Source organism: Maylandia zebra, linkage group LG7, assembly GCF_041146795.1.
Source record: "Maylandia zebra isolate NMK-2024a linkage group LG7, Mzebra_GT3a, whole genome shotgun sequence".
NCBI classification, from domain to species: domain Eukaryota; kingdom Metazoa; phylum Chordata; class Actinopteri; order Cichliformes; family Cichlidae; genus Maylandia; species Maylandia zebra.
This window is the reverse complement of record NC_135173.1, coordinates 20,472,525-20,498,151: the sequence shown is the minus strand read 5'-3', so window position 1 is coordinate 20,498,151 and position 25,627 is coordinate 20,472,525. Positions and strand designations below refer to the sequence as shown.

At 43.5% G+C, this 25,627-nt stretch overlaps 1 protein-coding gene across 2 annotated transcripts in view; it reads left to right on the top strand.

The window, feature by feature from the left end:
• The window catches only part of ppm1h (protein phosphatase, Mg2+/Mn2+ dependent, 1H), a 47,821-nt gene extending 27,881 nt beyond the window's left edge, over window positions 1–19,940 (top strand). For both annotated transcript variants that reach the window (XM_004563837.5, XM_076886033.1), the window contains 4 exons: window positions 7,094–7,157; window positions 8,975–9,082; window positions 17,312–17,463; window positions 17,804–19,940. In XM_004563837.5, the coding sequence (XP_004563894.1) occupies window positions 7,094–7,157; window positions 8,975–9,082; window positions 17,312–17,463; window positions 17,804–17,951 (472 nt within the window). In that variant the 3' untranslated portion in view covers window positions 17,952–19,940. The remainder of the gene's footprint in view (window positions 1–7,093; window positions 7,158–8,974; window positions 9,083–17,311; window positions 17,464–17,803) is intronic.
• Window positions 19,941–25,627: the final 5,687 nt, after the last annotated feature.

The following is a 25,627-nucleotide window of genomic DNA, read 5'->3' as shown; positions in this document are numbered from 1 at the left end:
AAACAATATATGAGCGACTTTGGTCTTTGCGATGCATGGCGCTCCCTTCACCCCACCAGTAAGGAATATACTTTTTTCTCACATGTCCATCACTCCTACTCTCGTCTGGATTATTTTGTGGTCAGCAGCTCACTGCTGAACGACATTTCAGACACTGAGATTCACCCTATAGCTGTCAGCGATCATGGTCCTGTATCTTTAACACTAATGCACAAGAATAATACTACGCCAAGAAAAAACTGGAGATTTAATATATCACTACTTAAAGATGAAGACTTTATTAAATATTTTAAAAAAGAGTGGACTTCATATTTGAACTATAATGACACTCCCGAAACATCAGCTTCTGTTCTATGGGAAGCAGGGAAAGCTGTGATGAGAGGTAAAATAATTTCTTTCTCATCACATAAAAAGAAAAAAGAAAACAAAAATATTCAGGAATTAGAAAAAAACATCAAATCACTAGAAGAAGCCTACGCGTCCCACCAAGATCAGGAAACATTGAACAAAATACGCAAAACAAAACTAGAATTAAATGAGATAATTGATAAAAAAACAAAATTCTTAGTACAAAGACTACGCCTACAAAATTATGAACATGGTAATAAATCCGGTCAATTTCTAGCAAACCAGCTAAAAATAAATAAAGAAAAAACAACTATATGTGCTGTTCAAGATTCATCTGGGAACACATTATATGAACCGATACAAATAAACAACATTTTCAGGGATTTCTATAAAACGTTGTATTCACCACAAATAAACCCATCTAAAAAAGAAATTGATCAGTTTTTGGACAACATAACTCTTCCAAAATTATTGGACACTCAAGCAATGGCACTGGATTCACCACTGACACCAGGTGAACTCCAGGAAGCCCTGATAAGTATGCACAATAATAAGGCTCCAGGTCCAGACGGCTTTCCTGCAGAATTCTACAAAGAATTCTGGTCGATTCTAGAACCAGTTTTCTACAGAACGTTGTTGGAAATTAAAGAAAAGGGCAGACTTCCATCAAATATGAATTCTGCAAACATTAATCTCCTGCTAAAACCAGGCAAAGACCCTGTATATCCCTCAAGCTATCGTCCAATATCCCTTATAAATGTAGACCTTAAAATAATCTGCAAAGCTCTCTCAAAGAGACTGGAGAAAATAACCCCCCTCTTAATTCATCCTGACCAAACTGGTTTCATAAAAGGTAGGCACTCATCAACAAATACATGTAGATTACTTAATTTGATAGACTACTCATACAGTAAAAACCTAGAAACTACAATATTCTCTTTAGACGCAGAAAAAGCATTCGACAGAGTTAACTGGAAATTTCTATTTGCAACTTTACACAAATTTGGTTTTGGATCCTCTTTCATAAACTGGTTAAAAATATTATATAATTCCCCAACAGCTTGTGTTAGAACAAATGACCAGACATCCTCCAGCTTCTGTCTCTTGAGGGGCACCAGGCAGGGGTGCCCACTCTCCCCTTCACTATTTGCAATTTTTATTGAACCACTAGCAGCAGCAATTAGACAGAATTCAGTAATTAAGGGCATAAAATGCAAGAACGTGGAACATAAAATCAGCCTTTATGCGGATGATGTGTTACTCTTTCTCCAAAATTCACAAACCAATATCTCTGGGGTGATTGAATTGATAAACTCTTTTGCAAGAATATCAGATTACTCAATTAACTGGTCAAAATCTACAGTCCTACCGATTAATTGCTCCTTCCATAATTCCTCTTCTACACCACTGCAATCGGGAAATATAAAATATTTAGGTATTAATGTTTCTCCCAAGCTTGCAGATCTAACTAAATTAAACCATATCCCACTTTTAAAGAAGGTAGAAGATGATCTGGCTAGATGGAAATGTCTACCCATATCACTCATGGGAAGGGTTGCCGCTATAAAAATGATGGTCTTACCAAAAATAAATTATTTATTCTCAATGATCCCAACTAAACCGCCACAAGATTGGTTCAGATCTCTAGATTCATGTATGTCCAAATTCCTTTGGAAAAATAAACCCCCACGTATAAGCTTAAAAACACTACAAAAGACCAAGGATAAAGGAGGACTAGAACTGCCTAACTTTCAGCACTACTTCTTAGCCAACAGGCTTCAGTTTATCTCAGGATGGCTAAAACACACCCTCTTAGATGAACCTTGGCTAGATGTAGAACAAGCACTCTGCAATAATCTAGAGATCTCAGACCTACCATTTATCAGCTCAAACATCCAACAACATGAATGCTTTAAAAGCATCAACATCAGCTCTTCTCTGACAGCATGGTGGGAGTTTCTAAAATTGACGGCGTCTTCATTAATCCCATGCAAACGTACACCTATCTGGAACAACCCTGACATATTACAAAACAATAATATGATAAACTTTTCAGATTGGAGTGATAAAGGAATCAAATATTTAGAACATATACTAGAAGGAACAGAATTTATTTCATTTGACGGACTAGTTACACAATATGGGATCAACAAGAAAAGATTTTTAGAATATCAACAAATTAAATCCATAGTAAAAAAGAAATTTAAACCGGGTCAAGTTGAACTACAAACACCACCAAGTGTGGTTCAATTTCTTACTCTTAAACCCCCCAAATTACTATCCAAAATATACAGAATGCTTTCTAAAACAGATGAATCAATATCACTTCCTATTGCAAAATGGGAAGCGGATTTATCAGTTAACTTAGACCTAAACTTCTGGTCTCAGATTTGCTTAAAAACCTTTCATCTAATTAGAAATCCCAGTCTTCAATTAATTCAATACAAAATATTACATAGAGTGCACTATACAGGTCATCGGATGTTCAAGATGGGCTTTACGTCTACCAACAACTGCTCACACTGCCAAACCAATTCACCAGACAATTATATCCACGCTCTTTGGTTCTGTCCACCAGTTCAGAAGTTTTGGCGCGAGATGTGTGAAGACTTATCGAAGTGTCTGAAATGTAACATTCCAACTTCCCCCTTAGTGTGTTTGTTGGGCAGCTTAGATAATGTCACTTCAGAAAACAATATAGCCCATATGGTTTTCACTGCCCTATGCATAGCCAAGAAAACAGTCCTCATGAACTGGAAAAATAAAAATAATCTTAATTCTAACCAATATAGAAATTATCTATTAGATTACATTAGTCTTGATACAGCCTCTGCCACCACATCAGATCAATTGCTCTGGGCTCCTTTGATCAGCTCCATCACCTAGTGGGGGTGGGGGGTCATAGTTTGGTCCCGCCTTCACTGTTGTGATTGGTGTGGGGGTAGGGACAGGCTTAGGGCGTCGGGGGGTTCCCCGGAGGCATCTTCCTTGGGGGGCTCAACCCGGGGTAGCGGTCATGTCCGGTTAGGGGCACTGTTGGCTCTCTGGTGACTGTTTCCTCGCGGCTGCGTGCAGCGGGGCTAGGGGAGGGTCTGTGCTGACGGACGTGGGTTACTGACCTGGTAGCCTGGCTGGCCCTGGGTGGGTCCGGGATGGGCGTGAGGTTCTGGGGGCGCTCCGTCTCTGGGCTGGGACCCGGACTGGGCCTCGGGGCCTTGGGTCCTGGTTGGTGTGTTGCCGGGGTTGTGGGCGGGTGGGTGCATGGGGGCCCAGCCCTGGAGCAGGGTGCCGCCGGTGCGTCGAGCCACCTGGGGGGCTCTTCAACTGGTGGGGGAGATTGTCACATCTTGCAGGAGCTTTCCTCTCCTCAGGAGCTCCCTCTGCAGGAGGGGGAGATACAGGAGAGGTGGAGGAAGATCTCAGCCTGGGTGTTTATTGTCTTATGTAGTCTGGAAGATGAGTGGATGGTGGGGTGGGTGCAGTTTTCTCTGTGGTGGGGTTGGGTGGACTGTCCCGGGCTCTGTGGGGCCGGGCGGCGCTGCTGCACTGGGCCCGGTCTGGATGGGCCTGGGCCCCCTTTCCCTGGCGGGTCGCGGAGTATGGGGGTGCCTACTGGGGTCAGCGGGGGAGCTGGCCCCAGGGAGGGGTCACTTGCCCCTCCCTTCCTTCCCTCCCCATCTCCAGCTGCCTCCCTCTTCCCGCTCCACCACAACCACCCACACATGCAGGGCCTTGGAGTAGGGGTATGTCACCAGGGTGCAGAGGAGGCTACCCCCCCCCTCTGTCCCCTTCTGGCTGCCTCTGCCTCAATTTTATCCCACAACTTAGACATTCACATTACTCACACTCTCATTACACATACATATAGGATCTTGGGGGTGGGCACGATACACGGAGTCCAAAGTACCATCAGGGTGTACACCCCACCCCTGGCATCGTTGCCCACCTCTCAATTTTAAATACACGTAGACATTGAGGGCTAGCAGGAGGGACCATGCGCTTACCTGCTGCTCTCTGGCAGGTAGCTCCATGCCCTCCTGGGTTTTAAATGCACCTTAGAACACACATGCATCAACATTACAATGAGCGGGTGGAGGGAGGTTTGGAGTCTTCTCTCACCCCCGTTCTCTGCGACCTGCTGGAGCAGGGGGGCTAGGAGGAGGAGTTGGCCGTCCGACTGCGGTCTGGAGTGTGGAGCCTTCCTGCTGCTGCGGAGTCGGGGCGGTCTGCCTCCCCCCACCGCAGGGAAAAGGGAAACACCACCTGGGTCTGGGTGCAGTTCCCCCCTCCAGGGGCGAGGGCACCTAGACCCGGTTTGTAGAGTACGCTTGGGGAGTGTGATCGTGTGTACAGCGTCTCTTTATGTCTGTCTCCACGTTGGTTGAGTGTGGAGTGAGTGCATATGAGAGCATGAGGGTGGGAATGGATGTTTGTGTCTGTGTGTGCCTGTATGTCTGTGTCTATATGTCAGGTTGGGTATCAGACGCCACCTCTCTGGGGACATCTCAGGCCCTCCAAGGTTTGGAGGCCTATCTCCCCCTACCACCACTTCCCCTGCCAGTGGCGGACCCCCTCAGACATCGGTGCGTTGGTGGTTCTTTGTGTCCGGGGATGGGCGTCCAGGTACACACCGGCTCACTCCTTGGCGGCCGCTTATCGGGGCCTGGAGCCTGGGGCTCGCTCGGGCCACTTCGGAGGTGGGGTGCCCCTGGCCTCTCGGCCTGGGGCTCGGTCACTCAGGCGCAGCTGGCTGCCGGCGGAGCTCACGGGCGCGTCACTGCAACTCCCCCTGGCTTCTGCTCCGCGGCTGCTGAGTGAGCTCTCATCTGGGACTCTCCTCAGCTCTTTCCGGGACAGTGGCGCGGCTGCCCCTCTGTTGGTCTTCCTTGGTCTCTTGTGTTCTGGGGGCCTCTGGATGTCTGGAGTTTTGATCTCCTCCACACCTGCTTCACGCCCTGGAGGACGGGGCTGTGGCCCCCCCACACCCTCTAGCAGATTATTACATGAAGGAACCTTTTAAAAAAACAAAAAACAAGCGCGTCCATGCTCACAGGTGTACACACGGGTGATCACACCCACAAACTACACCCTTTTTGGCTCCTACCTCAAAGCACACTGTGTTCTGTTGATCTTATGTGCTGCACAATAATGTTTAATATTTAGTATTTACTGTCATATTCCCATATATCATTGTGATGTTGTTTATTCTATTACTCTTGTTCTCTTCTGCTTGCTTTCTTTTTTCTTTCTCAGCAGGTGATCCAGGTGATTGATATATGCATTTTTTTTCTCTGCCCGTTCTGTTGGTTTTTGTCTTTTGCCCTTCTCCCCCGTCCCTCTTCTCAGCAGAAGTAGCACCTCTTCTTCTTTCTTTCTTTTTTTTTCCTAACAAAAACAGTGAACCCTGTCTTGGTAGATGGTTTTAAGTTTCGTATCATCGGTCGTGCTATTTTAGATCTAAGAAACTGATGAGGAAATCCTTCTGAAGGCTCTTATTTGGTAATACAGCTCTCCTCGCTTAGATGAGGCTCTAGACTGTATTCCTGTGTTTGTGGGCTGTGTTCTCTGTGATAGTTCTTGCTTTCACAGTTAAAAAAAAAAAAAAAAAAAGTGCTGAGTGCAGCAGTGTAGCGCTCGCCTAAGGTGGAAACATATGGTCTCTCTGAGTGAAACCAGCAGTAATGTAGAAACCATCCTGGTCCCCGCTAATCTGAAGTACATGGACTGTGGTGTGCTGGGCAGACTTGGGTCACATTCACAAATGAAACATTTGTCTTTTTAGCAGCTTTTCAAACTAAACATTTATTTTCAGGAAATTTCCCTACATGAAAAGCATCCCCCGATCCACGTTAGGCCACTTTTATGACCATTCTGAATATTCTTTTCCTCGCTCCCTGTGATCTGACAGCTAAAATAAAGAGAAACCTGTGTTTCTAATTGTATTTTCAACCAAGTCAGCGCTCGCTCAAGAGCCAGAATTTTATTCACAGCACCTGGTGCGAGTTCTGAATGGAAAACTCTGACCTGGCAGCTCTCGTGGAAATTGGCTGGGTTTTGTTATGTATCTGGTACAGTAAAGTTACACAGCTGCTCCTGTGAAGTACAGCTGCTCGCAGATGAATAGGAGCACACGCACCAGGAGCAAGAGTGCTGGGTTTCTTCACTTCGACTTTCCGAATTGTAAAGGTGAAAAGTGTATCGCTTAGATCTGAGATGAATACAGCGAGCATTGTACAGTCTTCCTCCTCACAGCGCAGCTCTGTCTAGTCCCAGTGTGAAGATGGTAAATTATTCATTAGTTCGCGTGGGGAGTTTAAAGAGTGCTCTGAGAACAGGAGAATGGAAAGTGTGGATTCTCTTGCATCATTTTAGCTGCTTTACTTTCAGACCTTCAGAGGCGTACATGCGCAGGCGCCACAGACAGTTGCAGAAAACCAACAGTGCACCTAGACTGTCTCGTGCAGGCGTCTTCTTTGTCGCTAGGGATACCTTCACAGGATCAGTTAGAAACGGGGGGGGGAAAAGAAAGTGAGAGAATTAAGCTAAGGATCTCTGTGTGTTTGTGTGAATTTTTAACTCTGCCTTTTCTCTCTCTGTGCCAGTCCCCTCATGTCAGCAGCAGGGCCTGTGGGAAGGAGAGGGGGTGGGGGTATGGAAGTGAAGTATCTCTAGGGTATGTGTGTATGCAGCCTGCTATAAACAGGAAGAAAAAAAAACATTAACGTGTTCTGTATTCTTTGCACAGGGCATATAAAACCATAGAGGAAGATGACCTAAAGTTTCCCCTGATCTACGGTGAAGGGAAGAAGGTAAGAAGTGCTTCCACAGCCTCATGTGCCATGCATGTAATCAAAGGTCACCGGGGCATCATTGGTACACCCGACCTCACATCACCCAAATCGCTGTGTAGAGACATTCCTGGCCTTTTTGAATCCTGCACAACCTGTAGCACAAACGAGCTCTCCAAGGACTTATTATTATGTTTTTCAGCCAATTTAAAAAACAAAAACAAAAAAAAAATAGGCAGAGGTCTAATGTGATGGTCCTATCTGAGTCGTGTGTTAGATGGATCTGATGAAAGGTAACATATGCTAACTGAATATATCAATACTGAAACACTGACTTGTACTAACAAAATCTTGTCAACGCTGAAAAAAGGGAAATGACACAAAACAAAAGGTCAAGAGTTTCCCCCTCGTTCAGTTACACTGTACATGCAGTGGTGTGTAGGAGCCTTTCTCTCTTTTTTTGACTTGAAAAGGTCAATGGAGCAGTGTGATAGACCCGAATATGCTCTCGCCGTGCTCTTCCCCAGTTTTCACTTCCATACGTACAGAAAATAGATTTGAGTTTGACTGACAGCAGGGGAAAGATGTCACCCCTACAGTATTCTATGTGCCCACAACCACATTCAGACTCACCCCGGCGCAGCTGCCGGTGCCCACGTCGTGTCCTCTCCCTTTGAAGTGAGGAGCGGAGATGGATGGCTAGATAGAGTGAGAGAGAGGAACGCCAGAACACTTCAAAGCCCCTGGTGCGCCGCCCTCTGGGCACCGGCACTCTACAATTAATCCCAGGATGTTTTACCCCTTTCTCTGCTGGAGGAACCTTTCCACCACTTTAAAACACTCTCCCTGCGTCGTTCTGCATACTGATCCAAGCTCAGTCCTACTCGGCTCCTCTTGTGCTCGTGCCTAAAAGTTCTTTCTCTGTACAGTAGAGATTTCCAGACAATATGAATCAGCTTCAGGGAGGATCAAACAATCAGTATGTGATTGAAGTGCAGACTTTCAGCTTTAATTGCAGGATTTAAAGAGGGGGGGGAAAAGCGTAGCACGGTGGTACAGTGGTTAGCACTGATACCTCACAGCAACAAGGTCCTGGGTTTGAACCCACCATCTGTTGCTGTGAGGCATGTTCTCTCTGACATGTAGTTAGTTTAACTAGTTTTTCTGAATTGGCTCTAGATGCCTAATGGCTGTCTGTCTCTCAGTGGATTGATCCAAAGTGCTACATTTACTCTTTTTATACAGAATCCCACATTTTCAGAGGCTCAAAAGTAATTTAGCAAACTAACATAATTTAAAATCTAAGGGCTGTTTTTAATACTTTGCAGTCAGTGCCTGAAGTCTAAAACCCACAGACATAATTAAACAAACCCAAATGTTAACCACATGTTCCAAATATTTGGAAAAATTAAAATGAATGGTAGAATTATTACCACAGGCTGATGTTGTTGACATCTATCTTCCTGGTTTATGTGCGACCTGCTCTACACATGGTGGTTTATGCAAGATTTTAGATGTAAGATTTTCCTAAAAGCAAAGCGATTCAAATAATCAAAACCTCTGGCTCGTTTCTAAACTGTTCACCAGTCATGGTGTCGTCAGGTTCTCCGATCTCTGCAGTCTGTGACGAAGAGCAGAAATGATGACCAAGCTTCAAAATGGAGACCCGAGTTTAAAAAGGCTTCCACGGTGGCCTTCTAGATAACATCTACATAAGCTCTCACTCATTATAAGACGATCAGTCATGGGCAGAAATGAAAATGCCTTTCGTAGAGTTTGTTGCTGCTTTGTTTGACTCATACGGAGGCTGTGCTTTAAATGCCTCTGATCTTTTCCAGGCTCGCGTGCTGGCGACCATCGGGGTAACGAGAGGCCTCGGAGACCACAGTCTCAAAGTGCACGACTCCAACATTTACATTAAGCCCTTCCTGTCCTGCTGCCCAGAGGTACGCTCCAGTTTTACATTTTTGTGTCCTTCTCTATGTCTGCCTTGGTCATGTTGTTAGAATTTTTGCCTTACAGCAAAGAAGGAAAAAGGATTCAGAGTCTTTTCTGTTCGACCTGTCCAGTGGGTTTGGGCCTCTCGCCAAGTATTGACAAGAACAGGCTCTACCACCCTCTAGGCTCTCAAGGATATGCAGTCATGTGAAAAAATAAGTACATCCCATGGGAGGTTGTTGGCTTTTATGGCTTGTCTGAGCAACCAGACATTTGACAATCGTTGAAATACTGACTATAGATAACGATGATATTAACAAACACAACCACAGCAAATATGCAAAAATAGCCGAGACGGTGAGCGCACTACTTTTGTTTCCATCGTTTTTAGTTTCAAAATAAGAAAGTAAGAGCAAAGACTGGCCACACACTGCACGGCCTCCTTTGGCAAACTATTACAGATTACAAAAGCATTTTGTAAACAGCAGTCTTTCAGTTCTTTCTGTGGATTTTCTCCTGCAGTTCTTATCTATAGGATACTAATTCTCTGAAACTCTTGGGCCGTTTTGTATGTACGACATATATAAAGGTTTCCGATAATGTGCGTTTTGGAGGACTATGGGGCCACAGTGAAACCTTCAAACTTGAATGCCTTAAGCTTTTGTGGCATTTGAGGTTTGTTTTGCATCATCATATCCTCTTTCATCTTCAGTTTCTCTCTTTTTTTCACAGGTGGTTTTCTTTTTGAAACAGCTGCTATTCAGTTGAATCTATTCTTCCCTAAACTAAAACGCTTCCCCCGGCCACTGGCCTCAGCACAAGTTGAAGGCTTTATCGATCCTCACTCCTTGTGCTCAACAGTTAGAGAGGTGCTCTTTTAATGAAATTGCAAACCTTGCTCTTCACATGGCCTTGTGTTATCTCCTAACTAGGGCTGGGTATCGTCACTGATTTCTAGAATCGATTCAATTCCGATTCACAAGGTCCCGAATCGATTCGATCCACGATTCGATTTAATTCGATTCGATTTAAATCTGGGAAATTTTGACAGTCAGAAATATTATAATTCAGATCAGTACATTTACATATTTTTGTATCAATAAAAAGGAAGCTGACACACGCAAGACTTTATCAAAGGTGTGAGCGTCACAGCAGATGCCTTTGTGTCAAAGTAGCTGAAGATAAAACAGAAAAACATGAAGGTTTTCCTGGCCTGGGATTTATAAAAATATTCTGCAGTACATCAAAAACGAAAGAAAACCATTAATCAACATATGAACATTACCTCTGAAGTTACAGCAGTTTTATTAGAGACACGTTAAGCGTTTTGCATTTTGAATAATTTTAAAAAGTTTAAATTTGTTCAGTATTGAACAGCAGAAATGAGGTTTTCTTTTCGGAAGAATGTAAAAGGGAAAAAACTGTGTGCGACAGCGCTGTAAACAACAGTAGACTTGTGCGTAACAAGCAAGCGAATAATGAAGAAAGGGAAACTGTTCTTGAAGTACAGAGAGAGAGAGAGAGAGAGAGCTGTGCATCGCGGTGGAAGCAAAACAGTAAAAGTCAGAGTGAATTCATGACGATTTTATGTGAACCGTTTGGATCTTCTTTTGCTGCTGGTTCGGTCAGTATTGTTTGGAGAGAGATCAAACTAACAGCTTTAGAATCGGCGCATAAAGGGCGTGAACACAAAGCGCCGACCCGCCGACAGATCAGAATCAGCGAGCTGTCGGCTTTCAGCCCCGACCGTGAGAAAGGTGACATCTAACTGATTCTGATCCGCGGGTTGCGCTGTGTGTTTAAGTCTATGTGCAGAATCCGTGTTCCTGCTCTCATTTACTGTCTTAACTGTTTGGTGGTTCTTGAAATTTTGTGAGATGTCACCAGAGATTCTGGCATTTTGGGCAAAATAAATTTAGATTAAAAAATCGATTCAGGATTTTAATGAATCGATTTTACGTCATCCAAGGCAGAATCGATTTTAATCGATGAATCATTATAAAAACCCACCCCTACTCCTAACACTCTTAGATATGGTGCGGAATACATATTTGAATCAATGACTGCAATGTGCCCAGTATCTGAGGCAGCGAAGCAACTTCCAAAATACAACATTTCTGTCAGTGTCCTTTATAGCTTGTATGAGGTTTTTCTCCCACAGAGCTGCCCATGTCTCACCAATCAGGTCTAATGTTACTGTGGCCAGACAGTATCTTGGATTCATCTACCACACTTTAGGATGTTTGAATCTATGGCAACAAATCTGAAAATGTACCTACTTATTTTTAAAGCCACTTAAAAAATCTAAATCGTCTACAAAATATGAATTTTGTGTGCTATTCACTTGAGTTTATAACCTGCCTTAATAGGAACAATTTCTGTGGGTTACACTTTTTCACATGACTGCATCAAATGCAATGATTACATCGTCTGTCACAAAGCAGAAGAAGAAAAACCTGGATGTTAGCAGTTGTAATGTAATTGTTTTTTACCTTCTCACTCTTCTCAAAGAGTCACCTTCATCGGTCACTTCACAGCATCTATCCTCCGTCAGGTTACATAAAGTTGTTGCTATAAAACAGTGGGTGTGTGGGTACACAAATACAGAATGATGAAAGCAGAGCACTCTTGTGGCACATACATCGCTTGGACTGTTAGTGAGGAAATCTGTGCCTACTCCTTTTTGGCCTTGTTGCTGCGTAGCTGCTGAATGACTAAAATCTGAGAGATATGTTAAGTTATTCTGGGGAAGGGAGCCAAAGTCTGGGTTAGGGTTTAAAATCCTTTGCATTTGAGCATGTGTCAGGAGGGGAGGAGAGAAAACGGAATAAAAGGAAAAGTCAGAACAAGAGTGGCAGTATGTTAACATTAGTGTTTTAGAGGGGCTCTTTAGTTTTATATTACCCTCGTTGTGTCAGCCGCCTGATATAACGAGAGCGCAGAGGTAACCGCTGATAGCCAGTAACAGGAGGGACTGTGAACTGTGTGGTCAACGTGTGCGTTGATGGTCCCTGCAGTGCAGTGGATTGCAAGAAGGAATCCACTGCAAATGATTGCAGTAGTCATGAAAACCTGCACATTCTCTTGATCTTTAATTCATTGCACTCAAAGTTCAGTCATAGTTCAGCCTCCTTTTTTTGATGTTCCTATAAGATGAGTGAAGTCAAGGTTTTTCCAGATAGAGCATAAAAACATGATTTCTATATGAAAGACGTGGTATTCCTGAGCATTAAGGGGCCATAATAGCCTCTTTTGAAGAAAAATAATAACAATACAATTAAACATCGGCTTAAGGGTGAAGTCACAGAGGGTCACTATGAAAGGCATGACTGTTGTCAGAGTGCTGTGCACAAAGAACAGTGATGACTGCAGCCTTCAGAGAATTGTTAAGAAAAGTAAATTCAACAAACTGGGAGAGTTTCACAAGGAGTGAATGGTGTCAGTGGATCAAGAGCCACCACATACAGATGGTCTTCAGGAAAGAGGCTACTGAAACGCTAATAAAAAGCCATGCCTGAACCGGAGAAGCATCTGACATGAGCTGAGGAAAGCAAGAAGCGTTTCAGTAGCTCAGAGGTCCAAAGTCTCTTCAGATGAAAGTAAAATTAGCATTTTATGGGAAAATCAAGGTCCTACAGTCTTGAGGAGAAAAAAGGTGTTTAAACTCCAGTGTGAAGTTTCTGCCAAAGTGCCAGGACTACTACTAATTATTACTGCGTTTGACTGGCCAACCAAATCACCTGACCCCCAACCCCATAGAGAATCTGTGGTGTATTATAGGAAGATGAACCCCAAAATACACACAAACTGAAGGTCACTGTCAAAGTAACTTAGGCTTTAATAAACCCATTCGCCGTCTTCAGGTTTTTCAGCTAATTCAGGGTAGCCTATCCCAGTCATAGGGTGAGAGGCAGGGTACACCTTGGATAGACCACTGGCCTCTCACAGGAGATATACAAGCATTCAAAAAGAAGAATTTTTTCCTGATATTGACTTATTTTGACATCCACTAGTTTATATGTTCAAAGAAATGTGTGGGAGAGTGCCCTGCAGGGAATGTGAAAACGTCCTGCGGGGACATGTTTTCCCTGCACACTGTCAAGTTAGAATTACAGACTTCTCTCAGGTTGTGAATAAAAAATAAATAAAACAGGCTGACCTTGGCAGTTTGAGTCATTTTGACATAGAATTTGGGTATTTGAGTAAAAATCAGAGGATCAGGTCCTTCCCTTTTCTTGACATACTATAGGAATGCTGCCTCATAGATTGATAGTCTCGCTGTGTTTCTCTCTTTCAAAGCCTGACTTACTGTTCATCTCAAGGTTCCCCACAACATGGAGCCTTGTGATCCACACACAACTCATTTTGATAATCTTACAGTGACTCTCCCTGCTTGCGTGTGGTGTTCTGTTTTTAAAGTAGCCTAAGTTGGTGTGCCTGCTGTGAATAGGCAACGCCTCCACAGTAGCAAAAGAATTACTTGAAGCAACCAAACAAAAGCCATCCAAGGCCACTGGGTATTATTTTTGCCTGCTGTTTCAGAGTATGCTTCTGTTCGCCCATAGTAATTTAAAAGACTGTGCCTCACCAGAGTTGCCACAGTAACACGAGTTTCCCTGCTTCAGAATATCTTTGAAGGATTGAGACCATCAACATTGTTTAGACAAGTATATGGAGGCGGATGTGTTAAGAAAGTAGAGATTAAATGGAAAGATCATCCTAGTAATTTTTCTTCTGATATTTTGAGAGATTCATGTAGAGATATCCACACTAAGAGACTTGTTACAGTACAGGTAATCCACAAAACAGTTTACATTGTGTTCTGTGGCTGCCATTGATTTTTTTTTTCTTCTTCTTATAATCTCAGTAGCTTATGTCAATAAAAATGTTGGGTGGTCCAGCACTCTGGTCCAGAATTGCTTGAAGCACAACAATGAAATTGGAAATTCCTTGACTTGGCATGTAGCGCTAATGATAGATGAAAATTTTGGTTTCTAAGCTGTCAAATCTTTGAACAGTACCAGTGACTGTGTAAAAGATGGCCAGCGTGGCTCCACTCGGGAGCAGTTCAGTAATCCATTTTTTCTTAAGTCACTGGTTAGTGACCCATTAGCAAACATTATAGTATACTCAGGAGATGGAGCAGGTCATCTTCTAATCAGAAGGTTAGTGGTTTGATCCCTGACTCCTCCACTCTGCATGGAAAAAGTACCCTTGGGCAAGGTAGTAAATCCTGAGTTACCCTCTGAGTGTTAATGTTAGACATAGAAAGCACTTAGGCGTAGAAAAATTGCTTGTATGAATGCGGGTGGATGAGGCTTGAAGCAAGAAGCACTTTGAGTGCTCAAGTAAAGTAGAAAAGTGCTATAGATAAACCAGTCCATTTACCACTAAGATGGTGTACTTTAATCGGATGTTTCATTATTACGCCATTTCCAGCTTCTCCTCTGCTTGCCTTCTGTATTGCATTGTGGGAAAGCATTGTAACACTGAAAGCCAGGAGCAGGGAGAGTAGCAGCACAGAAAAGGAGAGGCGTCAGTGACAACAGATACAACCCAGATTAAATCAGATACAGGAAGAAAGAAAAACAGCTGGGATTGAGGCGGGTTGCAGAGCAGCCTGCAGAGGTGCCGAAGCTACATGTCCTGTATGAAACAGCCAAGACGGGTGGCAGAAGTACATACATTTGTCAGTTAAGCAGGAGTATACATACTTAGGTGCTGTATTCTGCAATCACAACTTATTAACATATTATAACATATTAACCCCTGAGTATAATGTAATGAATCATGTGCACAGTAAGATTTGCAGTGAATCCTATGCAATAAGCACCAATGACAAATACAAAACAATGACTCCCCGAAAATGCATGAACCAAAAAATAACATGCCTGTACATGAATATGCAAGGAGTAAAAAACAGAGGTAATTGTGTTAAAATGTGGGGAGTAAAAGTAAAAAGTTGTCAGAAAAATAAACACTGAAATACAGTTACCTGACAATTTTGCTCGAGTACAGTAATAAAGTGTCTGTGCTTCATTGCTTCCCACCTCTGACAGGCAGTATGTTGTGTGATAGAGTATCAGCTGAGCCATCAGTTACAGAGATGAACTTCCAGGATTCACTCTGAGCCTTGTGTACAGAGCAAATCCTCTGCTCTGTTAGTTTTGAAGTATTAAACTTGCATCCCGTCTTGAAATTATTAAATGCTCTTATTGCTGTAATTCAGATTCACCACCCTGGTATTAGAATATAATCTGGATCAGTTTACCGTATTTTCACGACCATAAGACTCACCGTACTAAAAGGCGCAGTCTCAGTTATGTGTGCCATTACTGTATTTAACACACACATAAGGCGCACCTGATTATAGGGCGCATACAAGTATGCGTGTTTAAAAATAAAGCGGGAGCAAAACTGAGTTTGGTACTCACATTTTTATTACCGGTAATTGTCATCAATCAAACCCATCGAAGTCCTCATCCTCTGTGTCTGAATTGAACAGCTGCGCTAAATCTCCATCAAACATGCCAAGTTCACTTTCTTCACTGTCAGAGTCACTTTCCGTGCCGTGCGGCTCCTCGGAAATGATGCCGGCTTTTGCGAAAGCTCGAACAACAGTGCCAGCAGACATGTTAGCCCAAGCATCTACAATCCATTGGCAAATTGTGGCGTAAATCGCCCGGCGCTGCCTTCCACTCTTGGTGAAACTGTGGTCTCCATCGGTCATCCATCGCTCCCACGCCGCTCGCAGCCTTACTTTGAACGGGCGGTTCACACCGATGTCCAGCGGCTGGAGTTCCTTTGTCAGGCCTCCCGGAATGACAGCAAGCTCACAGTTCATTTGTTTCACTAGCTTTTTCACATTGGCTGTGAGATGGGCACGCATAGAGTCACAGATCAACAGCGATGGTGATGCGTGGAAAAAACCACCTGGTCTCCTTACATACACCTCCCTCAGCCAGTCTTTCATCATTTCCTCATCCATCCAGCCCTTTTCATTTGCCTTAATGATGATTCCTGCTGGAAACTTCTCTTTAGGCAAAGTCTTTCTCTTAAAAATCACCATAGGCGGCAGTTTCTGTCCATTAGCATGGCAGCCAAGCACAACAGTAAAAGAAGACTTTTCGTGCCCCGTTGTGCGTATCGCTAGCGTGCTGGTCCCCTTCTTCTCCACAGTGTGACTCACCGGGATGTCAAAAGTGAGCGGGACCTCGTCCATGTTTGTGATGTGGCTGGACTGGATGTTTTTGTCGGCGATGTGTTTGCTGCAGTAGGAGCGGAAGATGGCCAGCTTTTCATTACCGGTATAATCCGCTGGAAGTTGCTGCGCTACCGTAGTCCTGGTCCGGATGGAAAAATGGCACCGTTTCATAAAACGAAAGCACCAAGACGGACCTCCTCGGAAATGTTCAATTTTCATTTCTTCTGCTAGCGAAACTGCTTTTAGTCGAATGGTGACCGTCGAAACGCTTCTCCCGCTCGTTCTTTGCTCGATGATCCACCGCTCGAGTCTTTCCTCCAACTCAGGCCACCTCGCCTTATGTCTGCGGAAACTCAGCTGCGTCTTCTTGACCTGTCGGAGCTTGTTTTCCAGCTTCCTCCACTTGCGAACCATCGATTCATTAATCTTAAATTCTCTCGCGGCTGCTCGATTTCCATGTTCCTCCGCGTAGCTGATGGCCTTCAGTTTAAACTATGCTTCATAAGCGTGTCTCTTTGCCATTTTCAGGGTTGTTAAAACAACGATGTTCCACATAATCGCACATACCTGACCTTTTATACAGGTATGTGCGATTGTCCGGTATATACGATCAACGCCCACACTTCACCCTTTAGCGTTCTCATGGTGTTCTCTACTACGTCCTCCTTACAACACACAGGGCGCACTGCACTATAGGGCGCGCCGCACTTTTTAAAGAAAATCTAAGGCTTTTATGTGCGCCTTATAGTTGCAAAAATACGGTACCCTTTCAAGATTAAAGATAACCACTAGGAGGCCATGGCTAAGGCTTAAGACTGCTGTCCATTAATTACAGAGTGAGCATGTTGAACAGATGAATGTGCAGCACATTATAAAGTGCGTTGCAGCAGCTTTTTCAGGTTAAACACGGCTAAAATGCACAATCCATCTATACAATATTTTCTGTCTATAAATATGTAACGGGTGTACAAGGTTTGTACAAACAGCAAAGTTTTACAATTCTTGCTTCTCTTTTTTTTTTTTCTAACTTCAGGTCAGAGTTTATCCTTTAGCACAGTGTGAGCATGGAGCCGATGACGTTCTGGTGCTGGGAACTGACGGACTGTGGGACGTCCTCTCCAACCAGGAAGTGGCTGAATCGGTCGGCTGTTTCCTGGCAAACTGCGACCCTGACGATCAGCACAGGCATGTTCACCCATCCCACACAGCTGCAGTCGCAGACAGGCCTGAACTTCCTCTCACCTCTGTCTTGTTTGGAGAGGGTGAACGTGGTTATCTTCTCACGATTACGCAAATTTCCAAACATTCAGATAATGATGTCAAAGAGCAGCTCATTAACAGGATTCCCTGATTATTTCCTCAATGGTTTTACTTTTTTAATTTTTGTTTGTTTTCTTCTGACTGTGGGCAGAGGCATTTATTCAATGGCTGCACGTTGCCATTATTCCCTGTTCTGATCATTATCTAATTGAATATCGCCGTGTGATGCTGACACCGTAACTACTTCTCACTTTCGTTCCCTCAGGTACACGATGGCAGCTCAAGACCTCATAATGAGAGCGAGGGGGGTGCTGAAGGATCGAGGCTGGAGGATAGCCAACGACAGATTAGGCTCCGGAGATGACATCTCTGTCTACATCATTCCCCTCATGTATGGAAACAAGCAGAACTAGCCAAGCTACGAAACCGCAGCCATCGCTGAAACACAACCCTGCCTTGACCTTTTAAAACTTCACATGTGCAGTTTTACCTCATTCCTTGTTCTCCTTTTAAAAGTGCTTTTGTTTCTGCTCAGATCAAAACCTGATCTGTCTCAGTTTCACCCTGATTATCCTCAATCAGGGTGATCTCTCTCTCTCCCTTTTTTTAAATATTGAAAAGGAAACAATCATAAGAGTAGCTGTTAATGATTACTGTTATTATTGTTTTTTTAATTCTCGTGGAAGCCATCCTTAGCTGTGTTTCGGGGGGCAAACCCTGTAAACCTGGACTCTCGAATGAGATGACGACATCTCAGGACTGCTGTTACTAACTAATGCACAATATTTAATAATGTGAAAATGTAAATAATCTGAAACACAAGACATTGGTTAAGTGTGTTTGGCTGAACACCTGTACAGTGTTTACCCCCCCCCCCCCCCTCCAAACCTAAAGGCTGCTGTAAATATGAATCATTCCAGCTCTGTTCCACGCACGCTTTTAACTTAGCCAGACTCAGCCATTCACTTTTCCACACCTCCCAGTGAAATGGGTGGGAAAAATGGGTTTCCTTCTGCTGACTTTCGGCTGTTACTTCTAATACTGCAGTTGCCATTTTTTTGCTCATTTGTACCATTGCGATACTGCGTTTGCTATTAAGGAGAGATTTTTTTTAAATGAAGACTACACTACCAGGTGGAGTGACACTTAAAAGATTTTGGCCCAATACATTTCACACTCCTTATTTCTTTACTATTGTATTTATTTGAACATCAGTTGAGATCTACAAAGAAAAACAAACATGTTTCAGACATGTTCCTCCTTAAGCTGTCGTTCACCTGCTGCATGTGCCATCATTAAGCTACGTAGTCATCCTTTACAGCAGGGGCATCAAATATAAGGCTCTGGGGCCAGAATTGGCCTAGCAAAGACTCAATCTGGCCCACTGGATGGCTTTGGGATATGTGAAAGAGGACATAGTATTTCCCCTTATGAAGATCTCCCTTATTGCCAATTATAAGACACTGGTAATAATGTAACAGATAAACAAAGATCAAAACAAAAAGGTTCCTGTTTTCTCACTCAACTTTTTTTTTTTAAATGAGTAAAAATAAAAATAAAACAAGGCATTTTCTATGAATTAACAAAAACCTTCAGTTTTGTAATTACAAGGGCGCGGGGGGTAAATGAGCCACCAGAAGCTTTTTCTGTAATTTTTACACATTTATTTATTTGCACTGACCGATTTCTCTCATTTCCAACAGCTACAGTTCTTTATCACGTAGAAAAATTAAAAATTGCACTTCTTTTTCTTATAGTAATTGGGATTAAATGTGTAGTCAAATGTCTTTACACTGACAGAAGGAGAGGAGTATCGCTGGTTCGGACCAACTTAACATCAAAGTGGGCCGCATGTGGCCCATGATGTAAAAGGAGTTTGACATCCCTGCTTTACCTCATAGAACCTTTTCTCAGATTTATTGTTCTCATTTTAAAAAAAAATACATCAAAATGTATAAATAACAGGTACCTGTAACGACGCTGATGTTACAGATGTCCCTCAGAGCATAAATCTGGCCCGTCATTGCTAAACTTGTGTCTGAGCAGTCAACACAGTTCTTACGTTACGGAGTGGGTTTCCATATTTTATTTCAAATTGTACTTTTTTTTTTTTTTATTTTGAAGGTGAAAATGGTGAAACTGAGTAAATTTATTTAAATGTAAAAATGTAAATAACCTTTTCCAGCAGACAAACTCTCCCTTCCTTTTACTGTAAGTCACGCATATCTTACCGAAACCAAAACACACATGATTTGTACTGTTTTAGAATCCCATAGGAACAATAAAAAAAAAATAAATGTGAAGAAGTTCATTTTTCTGCTCTATTAAAGTAGTTGATCAACAATTGTGACAATTCTCTGCTGCCTCAGTGATTTAAAAAATAAATAAATGGTGTTGATTGATCCTGGCTCTGGAATGCACTTGGCAGACAGCTCAGAGTATTGGGAAAAGTAGCGGCCTGGCCTCTTTGGTAACTGTATCAAATGAACTTTATGAAAGAAAAGATTTTTTTAAAAACGTGAACTGATATAGCGCTGATGTAAATGACTCATCAAATACGATCGAATACTGGATATAACTGATTCTGCATCAAACAAGAAATTTTCTTGGAACTTAGACTTTAATGGAGACAGCATCTGCACCACATAAGACCATCACCGCTCTGACAAACTGTGTCAAGACAGTCCAGAAGCAAAAATGTGGATGAAGGGTATTAGTTCACACGATAGCCAAACTCAATGAAGATTTCCTGGTGGAGGCTGCTGCAAGGAAAGTAATCTTGACTTTTTGAAAAACACGTACGTACACGTACTTGATTGCTTGACCAAAAAAAGGTACGAATGTGGGCCATTTTCTTTCACCCAAAAATTCTGTCAATGCAAGTCAAACATCTGTGGAGCTAAAAGGAATATCTGCAACATTTTTGCTGAGTCCTTCTCCGGTGATGTCATACTGAATACTTGAAATACCTGAGAGACCATGGATGTAAATTAAATTAACATGTCAGGAGAATAAAACATCCAATATGAGTCAGGAGGGAAAGTAAACCTGGCTAAACTAATTAAATGTTTAAAGTGAAAGTGTTAGTTTTTGGATTGGTTAATAGTGCCCCCACCCCACTCTTCCCCCACTCCCCAGCTGTGACACTCAAAAGTCCCCAATGTGTAGCTAAAATAACCTCCGAACAAACAAAAGAAAACAACTGCCTTTAAATATACATTCAGGAATATGAAAGGAGGATCGTGTCAAATGAAGCATTAGTAATAACTGTGTTCTTGTGCACAGGAAGTTGGAGAGATTGGATTTCGTTTAGTTCTCAGACATCAGAGTTGCATCACTGACGGTGATCAGTAAGACCATTTGTTCCTGACATCCTTTCACAAGCACTGCTGCATAATGCTGTTTAACACGGGTGTGGAATGTTGAGCAAGGTCCTGCAGCCAGGTCTTTGCTGTTATTTAAACTTGTTCTTTTTCCATGTTCAATTTTTATTGGTAAAATTTGTACTTTATAGTTTCTCGGTAATTCGACAGTAAATAAATACCTAGGATTATGTTTATGGAGCTGTAATTGCTGTTATAACCAATGTTATCCTTCCAACATGTCAATATTAAGATATTGCATACTTGATCACCTTTATGAAAGCATGTGGAACGCGCTCAGAAGATTTTTTTAAGCGCTGTCGTGGGAATCTCACACTCTTGGGTCCTCTGCAGGAGCTGGAGGGCCATCTGGTCCCCACAGGCCAGCACCGCATCCTCCTCCAGTCAGGCCAGCTCGGATCTGGCACTCCACTCCTACTCTCCACACGTGTGTGCGTGTGTGGTCCAGATTGGATGACGACAATGATGACACAGTCATTCCTGTGGGTGGCTTGTTTTTTCCAAGGTCACAGCACTCCCACCCCACCCATGGACAGATCTGAGGGAGATGCTGAGTGGGCTCGGAGTGCGATACTCATTTGCTGTAATAGAAGGTGATGCGTTACCTCGCTGCAGTGCCGCATGGGACAGTCGAGGGCACGGCCTTGAAACACTCCTTTTGGAGGAGGATAAAGGTAGTAAATAACAGTTTTATTTATTAACCCAGCCCTTAGGAAAAAAAATAAAAGTGCTGCCTTCCAAAGAGGCCTGAATGTAACCAGTTTGTGTCAATGAAAGGCAAAAGGAGAGATAGTTTTTGCTAAATATCCGTGTTTATTACTTCAACATTATACATTAAACTATATATTTATTAGTTAAAAAAATTTTTTAAAACATTGTTCACAATCCATCTAATAATCATGCGAGCCCTCTACACACCAACACAGATAAGCTTTCAGAAAGTGTTGATTTCAGTTATTTTTGAACACGTCTACAAAGGTGCCAAACACTTCCGTCACCTTCTTAAACGTGCCAAACTGCTGGTTTTCTCAGTCTTGCCCCCCTCTCTTTTACAATCATGCAGAGGGATCTGATAACACAAAGGACACGCGAGGGTTGGCCGTCCTGTCGGTGCACCGCTTCATCTGTGCAGCTGTGATACCCATCTGAGCTGGCAGACTTTCCACAAAGGGGACTGTAATTTACTGCTTTAGGGTTTCGGCTGCCTGAAGTATGATTTATCTGCAGCAAATGAGAGCTTCAGCATAAGATGGATGAGAAGGACACACTATAGGCCGCCTCTGTGTTGCTCAGTGATCCATAGACCGGCTCCCTTTACAGTCAGGATATGATAAATGATGTTTGGTTTTGCCCTCCAGGCTGGATTACTTGCATTTCTTACATGGGGGAGTTATTTGAATATATGCAACGCCTGTAGGACCTCCGCTCCATGGGCCTGATAACTACACCTCTCCACTGTGCTACATTTACCAGTCAGAGGCTTTTGCAAACACAAGGCGCTCCTACTTTACAACCTACCTACATGTGTCTACAGCAAGTAGCCGGCGTAGAATTTATTGTGTAATGTCAGCACAGATGCTAGTGGGCAGAACTGTGGCCCAGGAAGAACATAACTCTATCATAGCACACGATCCAGCATGAACTCATAAATATTTCATGGGGAGTCTTCTTGGAAGGTCAAAGCAGAATTCAATCTTCAAGTCAGACAGCCGACTGAATGAGTGGCTCGCTCTCATCTCAGGATGTGTGGAGAGGGTGGTGGGGGTTAATCGACCCAGGCTGCAAGCCAATCAAAGCTCATTACCCATTCTGGGTCACACCCCAATCACGAGACCCCTGACGGCTCATGGTGATGTGTTACAGAGCAGAGCCAGATGCTGCTGGGCAGCTGAGGGAGGATTTCAAAGGTTAACTCGCAAGGCATGACCGACACCCGCGAGGACACCGCTGCTCAACAGACTGTGTGTGTGTGTGTGGGGGGGGGGGGGGGTCCGGATCATGTGGTGTGACTGTGTGTGGACACCACAGAGGTTCACCATTCAGAGTTAGCATGATAGGCAGAATACAGGGAGAACACAGTGCACGTTTATGCCCTGCTTTTATATATGAGAGATGTTCATGTGCAGGAGAAGCACACACAGCATGATGGTATGCATTCTTATTAACAAAGAAGTCCGGGGAGAGCCATACAGCCAGCTTGTGTGCATCAGAGCAGATGTACTGTAGGACACCTCTGTGGGCAGCAGCAGCCACGTCACTGCTCTCCTCATAGCAACAGTACTGTTGACCTACATGCTTCCTACATAGCCCTCTCCGCCCGAGGTGGCGGAAAACTGCAAATCTATAGCATACACACTTCCTCGTGCATCTTTAAAAAAAGAAAGGAAAAAAATTGCTTTTTTTCTTTTTTAAACTCGCTAATTATATTACTACACATGCCAGCTTTCTCACCCATTCTCCAAAAATAATTCAAATCTCACACAATAAAAATTAAAAATACATTGACAAAAGTGCCCCCCCTCCCCACAGTCATTGACTATTTTATTAGAAGAAGAAGAAGAAGAAGAAAAAACAACATGATACAGCAATTAAACTGCTTCAGCTTAGAAATCAACAGTAAGCAGATGTCCTTGTTTAAATTACAGCTTCAAATACACCACGAGAGGCTAGCCTACATAGCTAGGTGTGCATTACCTGGAAAAACCGTCTAACAGCGCTGGGAGCTGGGCTTTTTTCCTCTCCCTCTCTCCTTCGGCTGGAGTGGAGGCACCAGCACTAGCAAGGCAGTAGCTTGCGCAGTCATCTCCATAGCGGGCAGTGTCTCAACCCAACCAACAGCACAAACTACTACCTCAGCCAGTACGTGGTAATAAGACGAAAACGAAGAAAGAAACAGTACAAAAATGCCGTAAAGGGACAGAAATGCCCCGCTTCGCCGACGAAAGCAACATTCCCACGCAGCCGAAGACGCTCCGTCCTCTCTCCCGCTTCGCTCTTCTTCTGTGCAGACTTGAAATAAGAGGGAAACCCCGCCCAAGCAGACTTACTCCCCCTTTCTCTCCTCCTCCTTTTTCCTCCGCGTGTTCAGTGCAAACCACAAAAAGGTCCTTTCCCCTCATATGACCCACTGCATAATCCCAAGCTAGGGCTCGAGGTCCCCCAGGAGCACGTTGAGAGACAGCAGTGGAGTCCACCTTTAATGTAATGGTGGTTTGGTTTGTAAATTCGTGGGTGACTGAAACAGTTTTAGTATTTTTGTGTCTAAGATGCCTCTGCAAGAAACTATAACCCCACCTGCTGTACAGAATACACACATCACGACTCTCAATGCTCAAAAAGAAAAGAAAAAAATATATTTAAAGCATTTGTATTGATATGTTAAATAAGTAAAACAGGGGTGGCCAACCAGTCAGAGACCAAGAGCCACTTTTTTTTTTACTGTGTTACCGCAAAGAGCCACATCATACGCATGGGCACACATGAACATCACCCATCCTTTCCTCCCTCTCTATCACACACACACACACACACACACACACACACACACACACACACACACACACATCTCTGCTCAGCCAGATTTATTGTAAATGTCACACACCAACGTGATGACAGAAATGGACTCCTACAGTACTAAAACCACAGGCCAGTCATTTTCAACAATGAACATTGTGTGCACTGTCTCACACACACAAACTCTCAGTTCAACCAAGTCCAGAAACAAAAATATAATAATCTACAATAGCATTTACTTTTACAATGCATGTTGTTTAGTGGGACTTCTGGCATCCCTTGCCTTGAACAATCCTCTTCAAATCTGGCTTGTATTCCGTTGTTGCCACTCGGAGCAATTCTTTCACGAGTGTCAGTCACAACAGATCGATGCTTTGATTTCACATGAGAACACAGACTCGCAGACATATGTTGACCCAAACATTGACAGTATCTTAAGCGCAGCCCGTTTGACATTGGGGTATTTTTCCATTGGCGCACTTTTCCAGAACTCAATGGTCCCTTCCCTTAAAGCAGGTTTCAATTGGTCCTCCTCTCAAAGATCGATCATCTCCAACTCAGCCGCAGCTTCATCTGTGACTAGCGGGACTTTCAAACAGCCGGTCTCTGCATTAAATGGGTCGATGAGGAACGTAATCTGTGGCCTTTTCAGTTGTAGATCACGGAACCGGGTCACAAAGCTTTCGTGCAAGTTTTCAATCAGCATTGCATATCTGGCTCTTTGCTTACTCAGGGCAGCGCTGGAGACTTGCCCGCTGGCTTTTAGCAGTGGGAAAATGCGTTATATCTCCCTTTTGAATATGTGTCTTGAACAGCTTCAGTTTGTTGACAAACGCAAACACACTTTGCACCAGGTCAGGCAGCATTTTTACCTTACCCTGCAGGGTCAGGTTCAGTCTGTCCAAGTGACACAGCATGTCGACCAAAAAGGCCAGATCCATAATCCACTTGAGGTCCGAGAGCTCGGGATAGTCCTTGTCCTTCTCTTCCGTAAACAGTTTCACGGCATCCAAAAGCTCAAAGAAGCGAGAGAGTACCTGGCCTTTTGACAGCCACCTCACAGTGCAGTGCAGCGGCAGGTCACCTGGAAGCCCTTGGTCCAGCTCAGCGATGAGATTCTTGAATTGCCTGTGGTTAAGCGCATGTGTGCAGATATAGTTGACGATTTCCATCACAGGCTTCATGACGTTATC